The sequence below is a fragment of the Rhinopithecus roxellana genome, chromosome 5, assembly GCF_007565055.1.
Source record: "Rhinopithecus roxellana isolate Shanxi Qingling chromosome 5, ASM756505v1, whole genome shotgun sequence".
In the NCBI taxonomy this organism is placed as follows: Eukaryota; Metazoa; Chordata; class Mammalia; order Primates; family Cercopithecidae; genus Rhinopithecus; species Rhinopithecus roxellana.
Window position 1 is genome coordinate 85,268,234 of NC_044553.1, and position 18,068 is coordinate 85,286,301.

The 18,068-nt window shown below is 43.8% G+C and overlaps 1 protein-coding gene across 1 annotated transcript in view; it reads right to left on the minus strand.

Annotated features, from left to right (window-relative positions):
* The window catches only part of ARG2 (arginase 2), a 34,929-nt gene extending 17,113 nt beyond the window's left edge, over nucleotides 1–17,816 (minus strand). The window contains exons 1-2 of the mRNA XM_010366663.1: nucleotides 17,519–17,816; nucleotides 16,650–16,722 (exon numbers count right to left, since the gene is read on the minus strand). Of these exons, the coding sequence (XP_010364965.1) occupies nucleotides 16,650–16,722; nucleotides 17,519–17,629 (184 nt within the window). The 5' untranslated portion in view covers nucleotides 17,630–17,816. The remainder of the gene's footprint in view (nucleotides 1–16,649; nucleotides 16,723–17,518) is intronic.
* Nucleotides 17,817–18,068: the final 252 nt, after the last annotated feature.

The following is an 18,068-nucleotide window of genomic DNA, read 5'->3' on the forward strand; positions in this document are numbered from 1 at the left end:
CTCAAGGAAAGTGACTGTGGGGATCCAGGCCAGTCACTTCGGAACATATCCATCTAACATACACCAGCGTTAACCTCGAGAGCAAATGATACAAATACGGTGTTAATAGATGCCTTTGCATGAATGTGATCCTTGAGTTAAAATATATATATGAATACAAAATACACTTAAAAATTTAGTTCAAGATAGTAACTGAGATGATTTACAACATCAGTTATGTTTCCTGCTAATTGGTTCTCCAGTTACATCTGTCCTTCTTGCCTAAGGAGAACAGATGCTGTCATCTTCTAAAGATAGGCTTTGGAATGTACATCTCTCTGAACCAAACTCATGTCAACCCTCTGAGCACCTGTAGACCGTGATGAGCCAGCTCAGGCTTTCTCAGACAGACTGTCAGCTGATGGCACCCTAGAACCTGGTTCCAGCACAGGCAGGGGTGGAGGTAAGAAGAGGATTGCTCTGGCTTCATGAAGTCACATGACCATATCCATTCAGAACAAGACTGTTGAGCTCCTCTGAGAAGACAAGACCTGCTATTGTTAACATGTTGACAAAACTTCAATATTTCCAGTAGCTAATGAGAAGAAGAAACAGCAACAGTCCCCAGGAATAAAATACTGTTCTTTAGAGCATGTGATGTTTGAAAATTGTTTACACCTTGGTGCAGTGCTCTACACCTGTAATCCCAGCACTTTGGGAGGCCGACGCAGGTGGATCACTTGAGGTCAGGAGTTTGAGACCAGCCTGGCCAACATGGTGAAACCCTGTCTCTACTAAAAATACAAAAATTAGCTGGACATGGTAGCACATGCCTGTAGTCCCAGCTACTCGGGTGGCTAAGGTAGGAGAATCGCTTGAACCCGGGAGGCAGAGGTTGCAGCGAGGTGAGATCGCACCACTGCATTCCAGCCAGGGAGACAAAGTGAGACCGCATCTCAAAAAGAAAAAAAAAAAAAATGGTTACACTCTGCCTTGTTCCAGAAAGAATTTTTAAAAAGACACATCAGGCTGGTGACTACAGCTTTGCAAATTACCAGTTTTGATGGGTAGCTCCCTGCCCCAGGCCCTGGGCTAGCATCCTGGTGAGTCTGCCCAAGAAACCTCAAACCAGCAGACTGCATTCCCTACTACTTTGGGCTGAAAGCACAGAATACTCAGACAGCCTCAGTTAGCCAAATGCTACACTGGATGCAAAGAAAAGAAGCCCTGCCATCTGCCCACTAACTTCCTAGGACAGTCCAGATCTCTAGTCAGGTTCAGTTTCTAAACCTGTCCTACCTCACATAGTGGTTTCAATGAGGTAACAAGGGAAGACCTGACACATGCTAGAGATTACAGATTAGTTCAACTGGATGAGGCATCTTTGTGGTTTTTCTCCCCACCCTATCCTTTTCCTTTTCCTTGAAACTGATGGTGTAACCTAAGACTTCCCGAAATCTGTAATATTGTATGTCATTTTAATAAAACAGTTTCTGGTGAGAAGTAGCAAACAGGCTGGCCGTAGTGGTTCACGCCTGTAATCCCAGCACTTTGGGGTCTAAGGCAGGAGGATTGCTTGAGGCCAGAGTTCAAGACCAGCCTGGGCAACATAGCAAGACCCCATCCCTACTAGAAAAAAAAAGAAGTGGCAAACAAATGCAGACCCACTGATTTCTCACTGGAACGGCTCTTAAAGAGTCCTGCTCTCACACATAGTTTGAATTTCCTACATTCCCTATAAAAGAATATAAAGGCAAGGCCAAGTAAATCTTAGAACACCACTTCTCTGAAATCCCTAACCACAATGCCACAACCTGCAGTGACTCAACTCTTGGGTCACACAGGAAGGTGTTTTCTACTTCCTTTTCTAGGCTGTGGTTCTCTTCTCTTGGCATAGAGGAGGGAGCCAGAAAGGGTCCATTTTTCTTCCCTTCAAAGCTGAGCATTACCACATATATTTATTCTCAATACTGGATTACAGGTGTGAGCCACCGTGCGCCCAGCCAAAGAACCATGTGTCTTGAGATATCTATCCCAGTTCATTTCTTCAGAGTTCCAGAGGAGACAGCTCCAACCAGCCCTTGTAACATCTCCTTCCTTCAAGGTTTGGTCATTAATAGAGAGGGATAAGTAAATGTATTCAAAGATTAAATTATTTAAGCCAACCACTGTAATCTCTTAGGTTCTGCCTCTGAATTGTACTATTTTGGATATTAAAATAACAATGCTGCATCTGTCTAAAGTAACTAGAGGTCAGCCTCAGCCTTACTTGAAGAAAGCAGTCATTATCTACTGATGTCCCGGTCTAAAAATGTATCTCAAAAAAGGGAGCAATAACTCATCATTACTACCTACTAGTGTTTTTTTGTTTGTTTGTTTGTTTGTTTGTTTGAGACAGGGTCTGGTTATGTTGCCCAAGCTGGAGTGCAGTGGTGTGAACTCAGCTCACTGCAACCTCCATCTCCTGGGCTCAAGCCATCTTCCCACCTCAGCCTCCCAAGTAGCTGGGACTACAGAAGCGCACTACCACACCCAGCTAATTTTTTTTTTTTTTTTTTTTTTTTTTTTTTGGTAGAGATAGAGTTTTGCCATGCTACCCAGGCTGGTCTTAAACTCCTGGGCTTAAGTGATCCACCTACCTTGGCCTCCCAAAGTGCTGGGGTTACAGGTGTGAGCCATCACATCCGGCCCCTACTAGTATTTAGCTTGCAAGAGTTAAAGTTTGATATATGGCAGTTATCCTTCGAGTCATACATTTTTAAAAATCTGGGAGACCAGGTGGCTTCTAAGTAGCAGATCATTTTCAGAGAAACAAAATACTGGTTTGGGAAGACTCATCAAGGGTTGTGATGTGAATGAAGTTACAGGAGAAAGCTAAAATGCTTTGCTCCCTCTTTTCCTTCAACAAAAGTATACTGTGTGCCTAGCACTCCACCAAATCCTAGGGATGCAGAAATAAGGTATGGTGCAGACTTCAAGGAGCTCACAGGCTGGTGAGATGTCAGGCAGAGAAAGTGGCAGCCCAGCCCAGTGCTAACTGCTATGAACCAGCTGTGCAAAGGGTGTGGCGGGAACAGAGATCCAGGAAGAGAAGGGTCAGGAGAACTTCTCAGAAGCAGCAATATCTGAGTCTGGAAGACATTAGCCAGGAATAAGACAGGAGGAGGAAATGCTTACTGCAGAGGAGAGAATACCTTCAGCCCTATAGAAAAATGCACAATTCCTCTGAACCCAGAGTGCACCTACAGGACTGCAAAGAGATGCGGCAGGAGGAGGGGACAAGGCCCAGATCCTAAATATGGTGGGGAACAACTATGGTTTCTAACAGGAAGATAAATCAAATCTGCATTTTGGATCTAGTGCTCAGACAGCAGTGTAGAAAATGACCTGGAGAAGCAAAGTGCCACAGGAAGCTAAAGAAAGAAATGAGAGGGAACAGAAAGTCCAGCAATAGAGGCACATGGGAAGGGAGGGAGAAGATGATAAGTTCAGTCTGGGATCTGTTGACATTGACATGTTAGAGACTATCCTGTTGAAAGTACATGGAGACAGGTTAATGGATAATTCTAGGCAATAGTCAGTGGCTGACAGTATCACTGAAATGTCACCTCTGATGAAGTATACTCACCATAGAACATGCCATAGAACACAGGGATCTAAACAGAGAAATTCTACAGACAAATGACCTAGATTCTTCTACAAATAAACTGCAAAGAACAAAAAAAAAAAAAAAAAAAAAAAAAGAGAGAACCTATAAAGGTTTTAAAATATAAAGCAATGTGGACCTTACTTGAATTCAACTCAAACTTAAACACAAAAAAACAACAAAAGAAACCTAAAAAGTGTAACTTAATCAGGCAATGTGAATAATACTAATTAAAAATTAAGAGGCTTAATTCTCCCTGTTGAAAATAAAGAGACTTCTCTTCCTCCCTTTTATTTCATGATTTCTCTATGCTTTTCAAACTTATGTGAATCTTCACAATGACTAAATAGGCCTCTCACAAGTCTCACAAAGCAGGAATGTTTCTTCAAGGACCTAGGGAGCCATCTCCTGGAGATGCACACATTTAGGGAGGTAGTGCCTCAACCTCTCAGTTCCTACAGAAGGGTAAGACCCTAACTCCCATGGGTACAGATGGTGAGCACCTTGCTCCAATTTGCAAAACCACCTCCTGTGTTAAGATACAAGAAGTCTGTTTCCCCTCTGGGTGGCCATAATAAAGTTAGGATACACTGTGTGTGATAAAAGATGCTGTCCAGTCCATGAAACAAGATGTCTGATTTACTCCAAAATGGTCTGGAGGTGGTGTAAAAAACATTGCCTCATACTGGTGATGATGCTGGCTGATGGATGTATCAAGTCAGTTATGTTACCATCTCTACTTTCATTATGTTTGAACACTTCCATAACAAAAAGTTAAAAAGATGAGCTACATGGAAGACATCTGTATACAGGTTTGCAGTTAGGAGGAAAAATAAGTATTAGAGATAAAGTTGTTGCTGGGCATAGTGGCTTATGCCTGTAATTCCAACACTTTGGGAGGCTGAGGCGGGAAGATTGCTTGCATCCAGGAGTTTGAGACCAACCTGGGGCAACACAGTGAGACCTCATCTCTAAAACAAAAAGAGAAAAAGAAACAAAATTAGCTAGGCATGGAGGCACAAGCCTGTGGTCCAAGCTACCTGGGACACTGAGGTGGGAGAATTACTTGAGCCCACAAGGTAGAGGCTGCAATGAGCCAAGATTACACCACTGCACTCTGGCCTGGGTGATAGAGCAAGACCCTGTCTCAAAAAAATTTTTAAAAGATAGAGCTTTGGGTGGCATCAGCATACATGTGACAGTAAAACCATGGAAGCAGACTGCCAACCAAGACAGGATAAAGCAGGAGAATCAAGGACAGAATCCTGAGAACACCGACATGTAAGGAGTAGGTAGAAAAAGAGGATGTAGGCCAGATGCAGTGGCTCACACCTGTAATCCCAACGCTTTGGAAGGACCGAGGCAGGAGGATCACATGAGGTCAGGAGTTCAACACCAGCCTGGGCAACACAGTGAGACCCTGTCTCTAAAAAAAGTGGTGGCGTGTGCCTGTAGTTCCAGCTACTTGGGAGGCTAAAGTGGGAGGATCACTTGAGCCTGGGAGGTCGAGGCTGTAGTGAGCTGAGATTGTACCACTGTACTCCAGCGTGGGTGACAGAGTGAGACCCTTTCTCAAAAAAAAAAAAAAAAAAAAAGGATTTACTAGAGGAATTTGAAAAGTTGAAGCCAAGAGAGAATAGTGTTGGTTTCAATAAAGAAAGCAAGATTAGTGGTGTAAATAAAGTGAATATTATACTGTTCATCTGTTCACTGTATTAGGAAGTAGGTCAGATACTGCAGCAATACTAGGTTTACTGCAATGATGGCCTATGAAGCCACATTATAATAAGCTGAAATGTGAAAAGGCAATGAGAAAGTCAGGAAGTCGGCTCTGAAGAAAAATAGAATAACTGACAACCGCTAGAGGGCTACCTAAGGTCAAGGGGGATGGTGGAGGGTAAGGGTTGCACAATTAATTACCGAAAGGACAGGTTAGGAGAGAAGAGCCATGACGCGAGGTGAGAGGAGGGATAATGCTGGAGCAAGGACTGTCGGAGGGGAGGGGGTCTAGAGTATAGGTAGAGGGCACTGCTGAGTGTTAGTTACCCAAAATTCATTCTTCCTTTTTTCCAGAGAGAAAAGGCTTTTAGCTGGGAGCATAACCTCTTAGAATAGACTACATTCTACATGCTACATGGGCCGGGTGCAGAGGCTCACACTTGAGGCTGAGGAAGGTGGATCACAAGGTCAGGAGTTCAAAACCAGATCAGCCTGGCCAAGATAGTGAAACCCCATCTCTACTAAAAGTACAAAAAATTAGCTGGGTGCAGTGGCAGGTGCCTGTAATCCCAGCTACTATGGAGGCTGAGGCAGAGAATTGCTTGAACCTGGGAGGTGGAGGTTGCAGTGAGCCGAGATCATGCCACTGCACTCCAGCCTGGGTGACAGAGTGAGACTCTGTCTAAAATAAATAAATCAATAAACAAACAAACAAACGAACAAACAAACTACATTTACTAACCTCGCTTGTAACTGGATGTGGTCATGTGAACTAGTTCTGGACAATAGGATAAGCAGAAGTGTCCCAGAGCAACTTCTTGGGAGGGGAAGAGAACTGCTGTTGCCCCTTTCTTTGTTCATTCTTCCATCCTGCTGCTGAGGCTACAGCCATCTGGCACCATTAGGCAGAGGCCTTGCCAGTAGCACCAGATAAGAATCTAGGTCTGAACTTAAAGGAACAGAACCACTAAGCCAGCTCTGGACTACTTTCCAAACTGTTTGAGAGTCAAATGAACTATTTTTCTTTCCATTCTTACTGTCGAGCCCTTACCATGGGCACTCTTATCTATGGTATCCATTTCACTGCAATTATTACAGGCTGGCTGTGGTGGCTCACACCTGTAATCCCAGCACTTTGGGAGGCCAAGACGGGCGGATCACGAGGTCAGGAGATCGAGACCATCCTGGCTAACATGGTGAAACCCCGTCTCTATTAAAAATACAAATACAAAAAAAAAAAATTAGCCGGGCCTGGTGGCGGGCGCCTGTAGTCCCAGATACTTGGGAGGCTGAGGCAGGAGAATGGCGTGAACCCGGGGGGCAGAGCTTGCAGTGAGCCGAGATCGCGCCACTGCACTCCAGGCTGGGTGACAGAGCGAAACTCCGTCTCAAGAAAACAAAAAAACAAAAAAAAAAGCTGCAATTATTTTTGCACCAACCTAAGACAGGAACTAGACTCTCATCCTCTAAGGAGGGTGTTAAAAAAGGTTCTTTGTCAATACAACTGATTTGGGGGATGACAGGGAGAAAGTTGAGAGAGTCCCTACCCGAGTTGGAAAAGCATGAGCTTGAGGATCATGAGATGGCTGTGGTGGGAAATGAGGGAAGGAAGACGCTGAGAATGAGGGCTCTTCAGAAGCTGGAGGTGAAGATCATGCATTTCGGATGATTTTTTAAAGATTTTTGAAACTATTTATATTTTTGTTTTTCAAATGATCACTGTTAAGTGGACTTTCTGTAACAATGTACAACTCAAAAATTTGCCAAGTATCTATCTGATCCACCCAAATCCTTAGAAAGGTTTTCTGTGTAGTCTTCATTAACGCAAGTCTTTGCGAATGTTTCACTTTTACTGTAGGATCTTGAATACATTTCACAATAATGAAGCTATAAAGTTTTTATGCAGTGCATTCATTATAAACTATAAATAACACTTCTATTAAAAAGAAAGCTGGGTAGTTTAGTTTCTTTCTTTGTAATAAGAGCCGAGAAGGCTGAGAAGTTGGTTGGACAATCCAAAATTCGGGTTGCATATGGCATATGGCAAGAAATGAGGTTCTTAACTCCTTCTCAACTCTACTACTGACCTTGGGAAAGTTTCTGAATCTCCTCAGGTCATACTTTGTTTTTTGTTTTTTTTTTTCTCTTTTTGAGACAGGAGTACAGTGGTGCCATCTTGGCTCACTACAACTTCTGCCTCCTGGATTCAAGCAATTCTCCTGCCTCAGCCTCCAGAGTAGCTGGGATTACAGGCACCCGCCACCATGCCCCGTTAATTTTTGTATTTTTAGTAGACACGGGGTTTCACCATGTTGGCCAGGTTGGTCTCGAACTCCTGACCTCAGGTGATCCACCCACCTCGGCCTCCCTAAGTGCTGGGATTACAGGCCTCATGAGTCACCACGCCCTGCCCCCATAGTGTCCTTTTTTAAAAAAAAAATTATCAGCATTTATTTACAGATCAAAACAATGTGCTGAATAACAAATTGAAGAGTTTTCAGATATACTGCATTATGTTCATATACAGCATTATGTTCCTAAGAAGCCAGAACTTCAAGTGATCTTCCTTGTTCTTAATATACATTCTATATTTAAATGTTTCTTCTTAAATTGTGATAATATACATAAAATTAAGTTCAGTAGCATTAAGTACCATTCATATCATTGTGTAACTAACCATCACTACCATCATCCATCTCCAGAACTCATCTTGCAAAACAAACTCTGTACCCATTAAGCAATGATTAACTCCCCATTTCCTTCTCCCACCAAGTCCTAGTAACTGCTATTCCACTTTGTTTTTATAAATTGGACTACTCTAAAAACTTCATATAAATGGAATCATGCTGTATTTGTTCTTTTGTACCTGGCTTATTTCACTTAGCATAATGTCCTCAAAGTTCACCCATATTGCAGCGTATGTCAGGTTTCTTTGTTTTGTTTCTTAAAGAGAGATGAGGCTTTATTCTGTTGTCCATGCTGCTGGACTAGAATGCAGTGGTATGATCACAGCTCACTGCAGCCTCAACCTCCCGGGCTCAAGCAATATTCCCGCCTCAGCCTCCAGAGTAGCTAGGACTACATGCATGCACCAGCACACCTGGCTATTTTTTTTTTTTTTTTTTCTGGAGATGAGGTCTCGCTAAGTTGCCCAGGCTGGTCTCAAACTCCTGGACTCAAAGTGTCCTCCTGCTTCATCCTCCCAAAGTGCTGGGATTACAGGCATGAACCACCCCACCCAGCCCTGCTTTTTAAAGACTGAATAATAGTCCATTATATGTATGTACCACATTTTGTTTCTCCATTCATCCATCAATGAACACTTGGGTTACTTCCACCTTTCGGCTATTGTTAATACTGCTGTGAACATGGGTACGCAACTACTTCAAGATCCTGCTTTCAATCCTTTTGGGTACATACCCAGAAGTGGAATTGCTAAATCATATAGTAATTCTATTTTTAATTTTTGGAGGAGTTGCCATACTGTTTTCCATAGCAGCCCCATTTTATGTTCCTACCAATAGTGTACAAGAGTTTCAATTTCTCCACATCTTCATCAACACTTCTTATTTTCTGTTTTGATAGTAGCCATCCTAATGGCTGAGGTGGTCAAAATTTGCTTTTTACAAATTTTGAAAATGGGATAATAGCAAATGCCTAGCACAGTGTCTAGAAGATGGTAAATGTTAAGTATCAAAAAACTTTTGATGAGCGGTATTAAGTTAAATAAAAGGTATTAAGTTAAAATCTTTTCTGTCATAAATGGGAAATATATGACTACATTGAAATTTGCCAAATCCCAATAGTGTCTATTATAGATTTCCCTCTATGCAGGCACATCACTAAGTTTTTACTAAGGCATTAGCAAATTACTGATTACGTATTCACCTCCTAAAATGAATCTGCAGCCGAGCACAGTGGTGCACATCTGCAATCCCAGCTACCCAGAAAGCTGAGGCAGGAGGCTTGCTTGAGCCCAGAAGTTTGAGGCAGTAGTGTACTATGATTATGTCTGTGAATAGCCCCCGCACTCCAGCCTGGGCAACATAGTGAGACCTATCTATAAAATAAAAGAATCTGCAATATAAAGGAGGCCCAGAAAATGAAAAGCTTGAACCCAAAGAAACAGGTCACTATTAGTGACATTCCACGTGGGATTGGAGTGGGCCCTAAAGTGATGCCACTTCAGCTCATGCCTCAGCTCCTATTCTTCTGCTACAGGTGGCCCATCCCCCAAGGGGACTGTGGCACAGATGAGGTCCAAAGCAGGTTTGGTCTTTGCTAGATCTCTAAAGGAAATATAAAGCCAATTTGTTAGACATTTACTTTTCCAAATACATATCAGAATGACTTTAGAAATCGAAGAAGCCAGCACTTTACTAACCTTAAACAAACAAGCTCATTCCAATAATTTAGCTTCCAGTCACATATGCAAACCCTAGGCAAAGACTTTTTTGCAGGGAGTGAGACAGATGCTATACTTTCATTTCTTCCTTGCTATGGAAATAGACTCTTAAAAAATGTAGAGATGGGGTCTTGCTACATTGTCCAGGCTGATCTTAAACTCCTGGCCTCAAGTAATCTTCCCACCTTGGCCTCCCTAAGTGCTGGACTGACAGGCATGAGCTACTATGCCTTGATAATTCTTTAATAGAAGAGTGTGAATGGCAGAGGTAGAAGGTTTGGTGGATCATACAGCCCTACACTCTCTTCAGAAACATCACTGATATTTGCTGTTGAGTCAACCTAGCAACCAATTCTCGTCCCAAAGATATAACACTGTTCAAAAGGCAACTCAGAGACGCCAGTTTTATCTCTTTTCAACGCCCAAAATTAAAGCTTAAAAAGATTCATATCTATCAACAGACATGATGTGGTGTGTCTTTATTGTATATTTCATAAAATATAAACACACAAAACTTACATAACAGATAGTTGTAAACACACTGTAGTTACTACCCAAGTCACAAAATAGATCAATATTAGCAATTCAGAAGTTTCATATATACATCTCCTTACTGATCACAATTGCCTATATAGTTTTTTAATTATTGAGATATGATTCACATACCATAAAATTCATCCTTTTAGAATTTATAATTCAGTGCTTTCTAATATATTCAAGAAGTTGTGCAGCCATCGACACTATGTAATTCCACAACAGTTCCATCACCCTTCAAAAAGAAACCCATGCCCTTTAGCAGTCATTCCCAGCTCCTGGGAACCACTAATCTCCTTTCTGTCTCTATGGCTTTGCCTATTCTAGACAGTTCATATAAATGGAATCATATAATATGTGGCCTTCTGTGTCTGCCTTCTTTCACTTAGCATGTTTTCTAGGTTCATCCATGTTGTAGCATAAATTAGTACTTCATTCCGTTTATGGCTGAATAATACTCCATTGCATGGCTATGTCAAATTTTCCTCACCTATTCAATTAATGTACATTTGAGTTACCACATGTTGACCATTATGAATAATGCTATGAATATTTGTATATAAGTTTTTGTGTAGCCAGGTGCAGTGGCTCATGCCTATAATCCCAGCACTTTGGGAGGCTGAGGCAGGTGGATCACTTGAGGCTAGGAGTTCGAGACCAACCTGGCCAATATGGCAAAATTAAAAATACAAAAGTTAGCTGGGCATGGTGGCACTCGCCTGTGGTCCCAGGTACTCAGAAGGCTGAGGCCGAGATTGCACCTCTATACTCCAGCCTGGGTGAAAGAGGGAGAATTTGTCTTTAAAAAAGTTTGTGTGAATATGTGTTTTGAATTCTGTGAGGTATATACATAGGAATGGAATTGCAGTAACTATACATTTAACTTTGAGGGTCTGCCAAACTGTTTTCCAAAATGGCTGCACAGTTTTACATTCACACCAGTAGTATATGACAGGTCCAGTCTTTTTACACCCTCACCAATACTTGGTATTGTCTGTCTTTTTTATCATAGCCATCCTAGTGGGTGTGAAATGGTATTTCATTGTAGTTCCCCCACCCCACTGCCCCCGCCGAGACAGAGTCTCACTCTGTTGCCCAGGCTGGAATGCAGTGGTACCAGCTCTGCTCACTGCAACCTCCACCTCCCGGGTTCAAGTGATTCTCCCACCTCAGCCTCCTGAGTAGCTGGTACTACAGGCGTGTGCCACCACATCCGGCTAATTTTTGTATTTTTTAGTAGAGATGGAGTTTCACCATGTTGATCAGGCTGGTCTCAAACTCCTGACCTCAAATGATCTGCCCACCTCACCCTCCCAAAGTACTGGGATTACAGGTATGAGGTGCCACGCCAGGCCATTGTAGTTTTTAATTTGCATTTCTGTAATGACTAATGTGTTTATTGCCAATTTGTATAAATTATTTGGAGAAGTGGCTAATTAAATCTGTTGCTAATTTTTAAATTGGGTTGTCTTTTTACAGTTGGTATTTTATTTATGTTTGCTGAACACTATAATCCTACCAGGTATACAATTTGGAAATATTTTGCCCATTCTATGGGCAGTCTTTTTACCTTTTCTTTTTTTTTTTTTTCCATTACATTGATGAAGTCCTTCCACTTTCTTGATAGTGCTCTTTGAAACATAGATATATTTAATTTAGTTAAGTCCAATTTAATTTTTGTCATTTGTGATTTTGGTAGGATATCTAAGAAACCAACACCTAACCCAAGGTCACAAAAATCCAGTCCTATGTTCTCTAACAGTTATATGGTTTCAGCATTACATTTAGGACTTTGGTCCATTTTGAGTTAATTTTCATATATGGTGTGAGATAGGGATTTTTTTTTTTTTTTGAGACGGAGTCTCGCTCTGTCACCCAGGCTGGAGTGCAGTGGCCAGATCTCAGCTCACTGCAAGCTCTGCCTCCCGGGTTCACGCCATTCTCCTGCCTCAGCCTCCCGAGTAGCTGGGACTACAGGTGCCGCCACCTCGCCCGGCTAGTTTTTTGTGTTTTTAGTAGAGATGGGGTTTCACCGTGTTAGCCAGGATGGTCTCGATCTCCTGACCTTGTGATCCGCCCGTCTCGGCCTCCCAAAGTGCTGGGATTACAGGCTTGAGCCACCGCGCCCGGCCTTTTTTTTTTTTTTTTTTTTTTTTTGGTATGTGTATATCCAGTTATCCCAGCATCATTTACTGAAGACTATTCTTTCCTTACTGATTTGTGTTGGTCAAATAAAGACAACCTTATGAGTAGACAATTTTAGGAAACCACCAGACCAGTCAAATGGCAATTTTCTGGGGATGGTCTATGAGGAGTATTAACTCTGTTCTCCCTTTTCCAGTAACTGCCAGCCTCCTGGTTTCACTGTGATTGCAGGCTATTGGTTGTCCAGGCTACAGCTGACCTGGGAAAAGGCAGCATGGGAACAGGGCAAGTTAAAATGCCACAAATCTTAACATTCTTACGGAGATTCCACATTTTTACTGAATAAATGCTCCCCAGATTGCTGCAAGCCTTTGGTTAATTTCCAGAGTTCTGAAAAAGCTGAATTCTGATCATTTTTGCCAGTGTTCTTGATATAATTTGGCTCTGTGTTCCCACTCAAATCTCATGTTGAATTGAATCCCCAATGTTGGAGGTCTGGCCTGGTGGGAGGTGATTGGATCATGGGGGTTGTTTCTAATGGTTTAGCACCATTTCCCTAGTGCTGTCTCATGATAGAGTTCTCGTGAGATCTGGTTAAAAGCGTGTAGCACCTCCCTCTTCACTCTCTTCCTCCTGGTCCCGCCATATAAGACGTGCTTGCTTCCCCTTCACCTTCCACCATGATTATAATTCTCCTAGGGACTCCCCAGAAGCAGAAGCCTGTACAGCCTGCAGAACCATGGTCAATTAAACCTCTTTTCTTTTTAAATTACCCAGTCTCAGGTATGTCTTTACAGAAGTGCAAGAACAGACTAATACAGTTCTCAATCCTTTTTTGGAGGTCCTACACCACCATTTTCAATGGTGTCATTATACAGTATTTTAAAACAACACAGATTTCCCATTAAAATGCAAATTTCTGACTTTTCTTGAAAAACTGGAGAAAAGAGTACAAGGCCTACTCCTTCTCACATGGTAACAGGTGGCTAGAGTTCACAAATTACCATGGTTCTCAGAGCTAACCAAAATCAGGTAGAGACATACTGCTCCTCAGCCTTGCCAGAGCAATGCCTTTTCATTTCTCTTCAGGCCCTCTTAAGCCCAGGAATTAGGGACCAGTCTGGGCAACATAGTGAGACCCTGGCTCTACGAAAGAAAAAAAAAAATTATCCAGGCATACTCGCATGTGTCTGTAGTCCCAGCTACTCAAGAGGCTAAAGTTGGAGGATCGCTTGAGTCCAGGAGGTTGAGACTGCAGTAGGCTGTGACTATGCCACTGCAGTCCAGCCTGAGTGAGAGTGAGACCCTCTCTCAAAGAAAAATAAAAGGTGGCTGGGAGCAGTGGCTCACTCCTGTAATCCCAGCACTTTGGGAAGCCTATATGGGCAGATCACCTGAGGTCAGGAATTCGAGACCAGCCTGGCCAACATGGTGAAACCCCGTCTCTACTAAAAATACAAAAATTAGCCGGGCACAGTGGCAGGCACCTGTAATCCCAGCTACTCGGGAGGTTGAGGCAGGAGAATTGCTTGAACCTGGGAGGCGGAGGTTGCAGTGAGCCAAGATCGCACCACTGCACTCCAGCCTGGTGACACAGCAAGACTCCGACTCAAAAAAAAAAAAAAAAAAAAAAAGGAACGGTTACCTGAGAGAACTATTGAGTGTCCTTAGTAAGCCCAAGGAAATAAAACAAGCCCAGGCACTAAGTCAAATACATTCATTCGAGAGAAAACAGGAAGTTTAACTCATGCTATGTTAACACAGGCAGCCTGTGACATCAGAGCAAAGGCAAGGAACAAAGGGATTGTGAAAGTTACCTTTCCATGAGTCTCTCCTTCGAAATTTGACCCATGCTGTTTATTTGAAAGTGCTCAAAACACTCAAGTTATTTTGGTACTGTTTAGGAATAGAGCAATTGAAATGTCTCTTGGTACTTTTCTCCAACATATTCCAGGAGATTAGCCAAAACCACATGCTAGAAATCTGCTGAGAGCCACAGTTTTATTTAATAGGCTATGAGATTCTATTTCAGACTGCTGGTGATACTGAGCTACCAATCAGCTACACAGTAAGGATATAATTGTACAATTAAATGTATCTGAGAAAAAAGTCAAAGGGAAGGCCACATAAACTGAAACTTCACCACTACTTTAGGTTGGAGTTTAGAGAGGAAGCAGTAGAGGGAGTAGTATTTGCAGGAGAATGGCTTCCCCTGCACTGGAGTGGAAAAATACCAAGAGCTGTGACAGGAAAGGAAGTCTACAAAGCATGAGTAAGAGAAGCTGCTACAAATGTGCCCTTCCCCCTCATTCAGCAGCCTCAGCTGATTATTATAGAGGTCTCCTCCAGAAGAGACTGAAACCGCTTCTTGTCAGGAGTCTCTCGTGGCAGAACCTACAGATGGTAGAGCAATTTGAGCAATGCTTGGCCAAGTTCAGATGGACTGCAGAGATATCTCCAGGATTTAAAAATAGTGATAACCAGAGATTGTCGTCTTCAGTGTAAAATGATTCTTTTAAAAAGGCAATGTGTACAAACTATTTTAAGAGACAGTACGTTCATTTATAGGCAGGAATAAAAACCTCCTTCCATTAGGTAACTTGCGACACATTAAAAGAAGACTAAATCTTAGCAGTTTGTCTTTAATCTTCGGTGGTGAACTTGGAGAGTTATTAAAATGACTAAGAGAGGCCTTAAGTAAAGAAGAAACTGCAATTGTTTAATAAAGAAACAAGGTCTGAGTATTGAATCCAAGTCACCATATCCATGTGTAGGCGGAGGTAAATGAAGGACACCTCAACTCAAGGTGGTCTCAGTGACTTCATTAGTCCTGTCTTTTGGAAGGAGATGACTTCACTTGGACTGGACTTATGACCAGCAGATAAGATTTCAGAGCAACAGTAGGGAGTTAACTTAGATTCTGTGTTATTATCTCCATAATCTCCGTGCTGCCTCACATTTTGCTCTTATAGCACCGGAAAAGATATGTGAATGATCCAAACATGAACAGAGCAAATGGCCTTAAACAGAGGCTAGAAACATTTAGATTGGATATAAAGAAGAATCTTCCTGCCATAAATGTATTTATTTATTTGAGATAAAGTCTTACTCTGTCGCCCAGGCTGGAGTGCAGTGGCACAATTTTGGCTCACCGCAACCTTTGCCTCCCAGGTTCAAGCAATTCTTCTGTCTCAGGCTCCTGAGTAGCTGGGACTACAGGTGCATGCTACTATGCCTAATTTTTGTATTTTTAGTAGAGAAGGAATTTCACCATATTGATCAGGCTGGTCTCAAACTCCTGACCTCAGGTGATCCACCCACCTCAGCCTCCCTAAGTGCTGGGATTACAGGCATGAACCACCGCGCCCTGCTTATAAAGGTATTCAAATTTGGTGCTGTTACTAAGAGAAGGGTTCTCCCTTACTATAGAAATGGCATTTATAGCCGAACACAGTGGCTCACACCTATAATCCTAGCACTTTGGGAAGCTGAGGTGGGCGGATCACCTGAGATCAGGAGTTCAAGACCAGCCTGACCAACATGGTGACACCCTGTGTCTACTAAAAATACAAAAATTAGCCAGGTGTAGTGGCACACACCTGTAATTCCAGCTACTTGGGAGGAGAATCGCTTGAACCCAGAAGGTGGAGGTTGCAGTGAGCCAGGGTTGCACCATTGCACTCCAGCCTGGGTGATGGAACAAGACTCCATGTCAAAAAAAGACAAAAAAGAACTCGGAAAACACAGATCTAAGCCTATTAGTTCTATAAGATCTATGAGTCTATAAGACCTATATTACTGCTTCCAGTAATAAAGATATTAACCTTGGAGAGGAAATAATTTGAAGACAGGAAACTGGCAAGACTGACAAATCATAAGCATCTCAAGATTGAGTTAGGAAAATGGAATTTTAAGGGGAAAGGTTGACTATGCAGTTGAAGCTGGAGTTAGTGTTCTTAGCATCACTTGCATTCACTGGCAGCTGTTCAGACCTTGCCTCACTCTACCGCCTTGCCTTCCAACACACTGTTTATTGCAAGAGGACTTTCCCTGATGACTCCTTGATAGATCTTAAGCTGTAGATGGAATCCAAAGGAGGATGCGGGATGTGGCAGACTGTTCCCAAACACAAAGCTATGTGGTCCCTGGGTGTCAGAGAAAAAGATTCTGAAGTGCTCTATTACTAGTTCTGCACTGATATCTAAAAATCTAACCACTTACCCAAACTGGAGAGCCTTTTCATCAAGCCAGCTTCTCTTATGGCAGCGGGACCATGCTCCACTCCTTTTCTTTTCTGTCAATCACAAAAATTACAGTTAGAGGTAGAGAAGATGACTGAAAAAAACCACTTTGGTACACTTAGTTCCCAGCAGGTTCCTCTGAAAACCTGTGACAGCATCAGCCCTTCCATCTATGACTGTCCTTCTAACTCCATTGTTGGAATCACATCAGCTGCCCAAGCCAAGACGGGAGAGGCTGAGCCAGGTTAGGATCCGGGAACTAGGTGTGTGGGGGGACTGGCTAGGGCCAGAGACCGGGCTTCTAGAAGACTGAGCGCTCCGGACTGCAGGTTTCCTTCATTGAAGAGAACAAAACAGCTCCTCCCGGCCTCCCGCGCTGGAGAGGCCAGCTTCAATTTCCCTCCCAGTCAAATAAAGCTCATTCTGAGTGCATGGATCCAGAAGACTTAAATCCTCGGTCCCTCCCTTTAACCTCCTCCATCGATTCTCCACTGGGGATTCTGGCCAGTTTCGCCTCCTCCAGCCCCTCCAAGGAATCCTCTTCCTCATTCACTCCCCTCCATCACCCCAAGCTGCATCCACTGTTTTCTCGGTCTTTCTGGGGAAGCCGCAGAAACTCGCCCTCATCCCAAACAGGGTGGCCTCCACCCCTCCCTCCCTCTCCATCCTCTGTCGGGGAAAGTCCCACACGCTCCCACGGTGCCCAATCGCGGGAACCCGCCAGCTCTTCCCCTCGCCTTTTCTCCCCATCCTCTCCTCGCCTCGCAGTCCCCCGCACCCCACCGCCGCCTTCTCCAGGTTCTAGGGGGCGGAGGATCCTGCCCGGCGGTGCCAGGTGCCAGTTCTCACCTGCCCTTGTGAGAACGGGGCTCCTATCACAGCCACAGAGTGGACGGATTTCTTCAGGATGGAATGCACTGGCTTCTGGAGGAGACGCGAGAGGCTGCCCCTTAGGGACATGATCCGTGGCACTGAGAATCTCCAAGGCAGAGGCTCAAGGCGGCTGGAAGCCGGGAGTGAGCGCCACCGCCGGTCGCTGCGCCTACCTACTCGCTCCAGCCTCCGCCCCGCCCCGTGACGTCACCACCACATTGTCCCCGCCCCGACCCCGCCGCCCGCGCCTCCAACCAGCCCCCGGCACACCTTCGCAGGCCCCGCCCACCGCTCTGCAGGGCTGGGACATGCCTTCGATGACGTCACCCCACGCTGGCCTGGGCTCTCCGGCCAGGGACATGCCCCTGCCTCTGATGCCAGAAGGCCAATATCCAGGTCTGGCCAGTAAGAGCGGTCACTAACAGGGGTGTCCCTTCGCGGGAGGCGGCCGGCCCCTGCCAGGTTCCTGAACTTGGCGGAAAGCAGGAATCAACACGAATCTTCACGCCTGGCTGATGCTGACGAT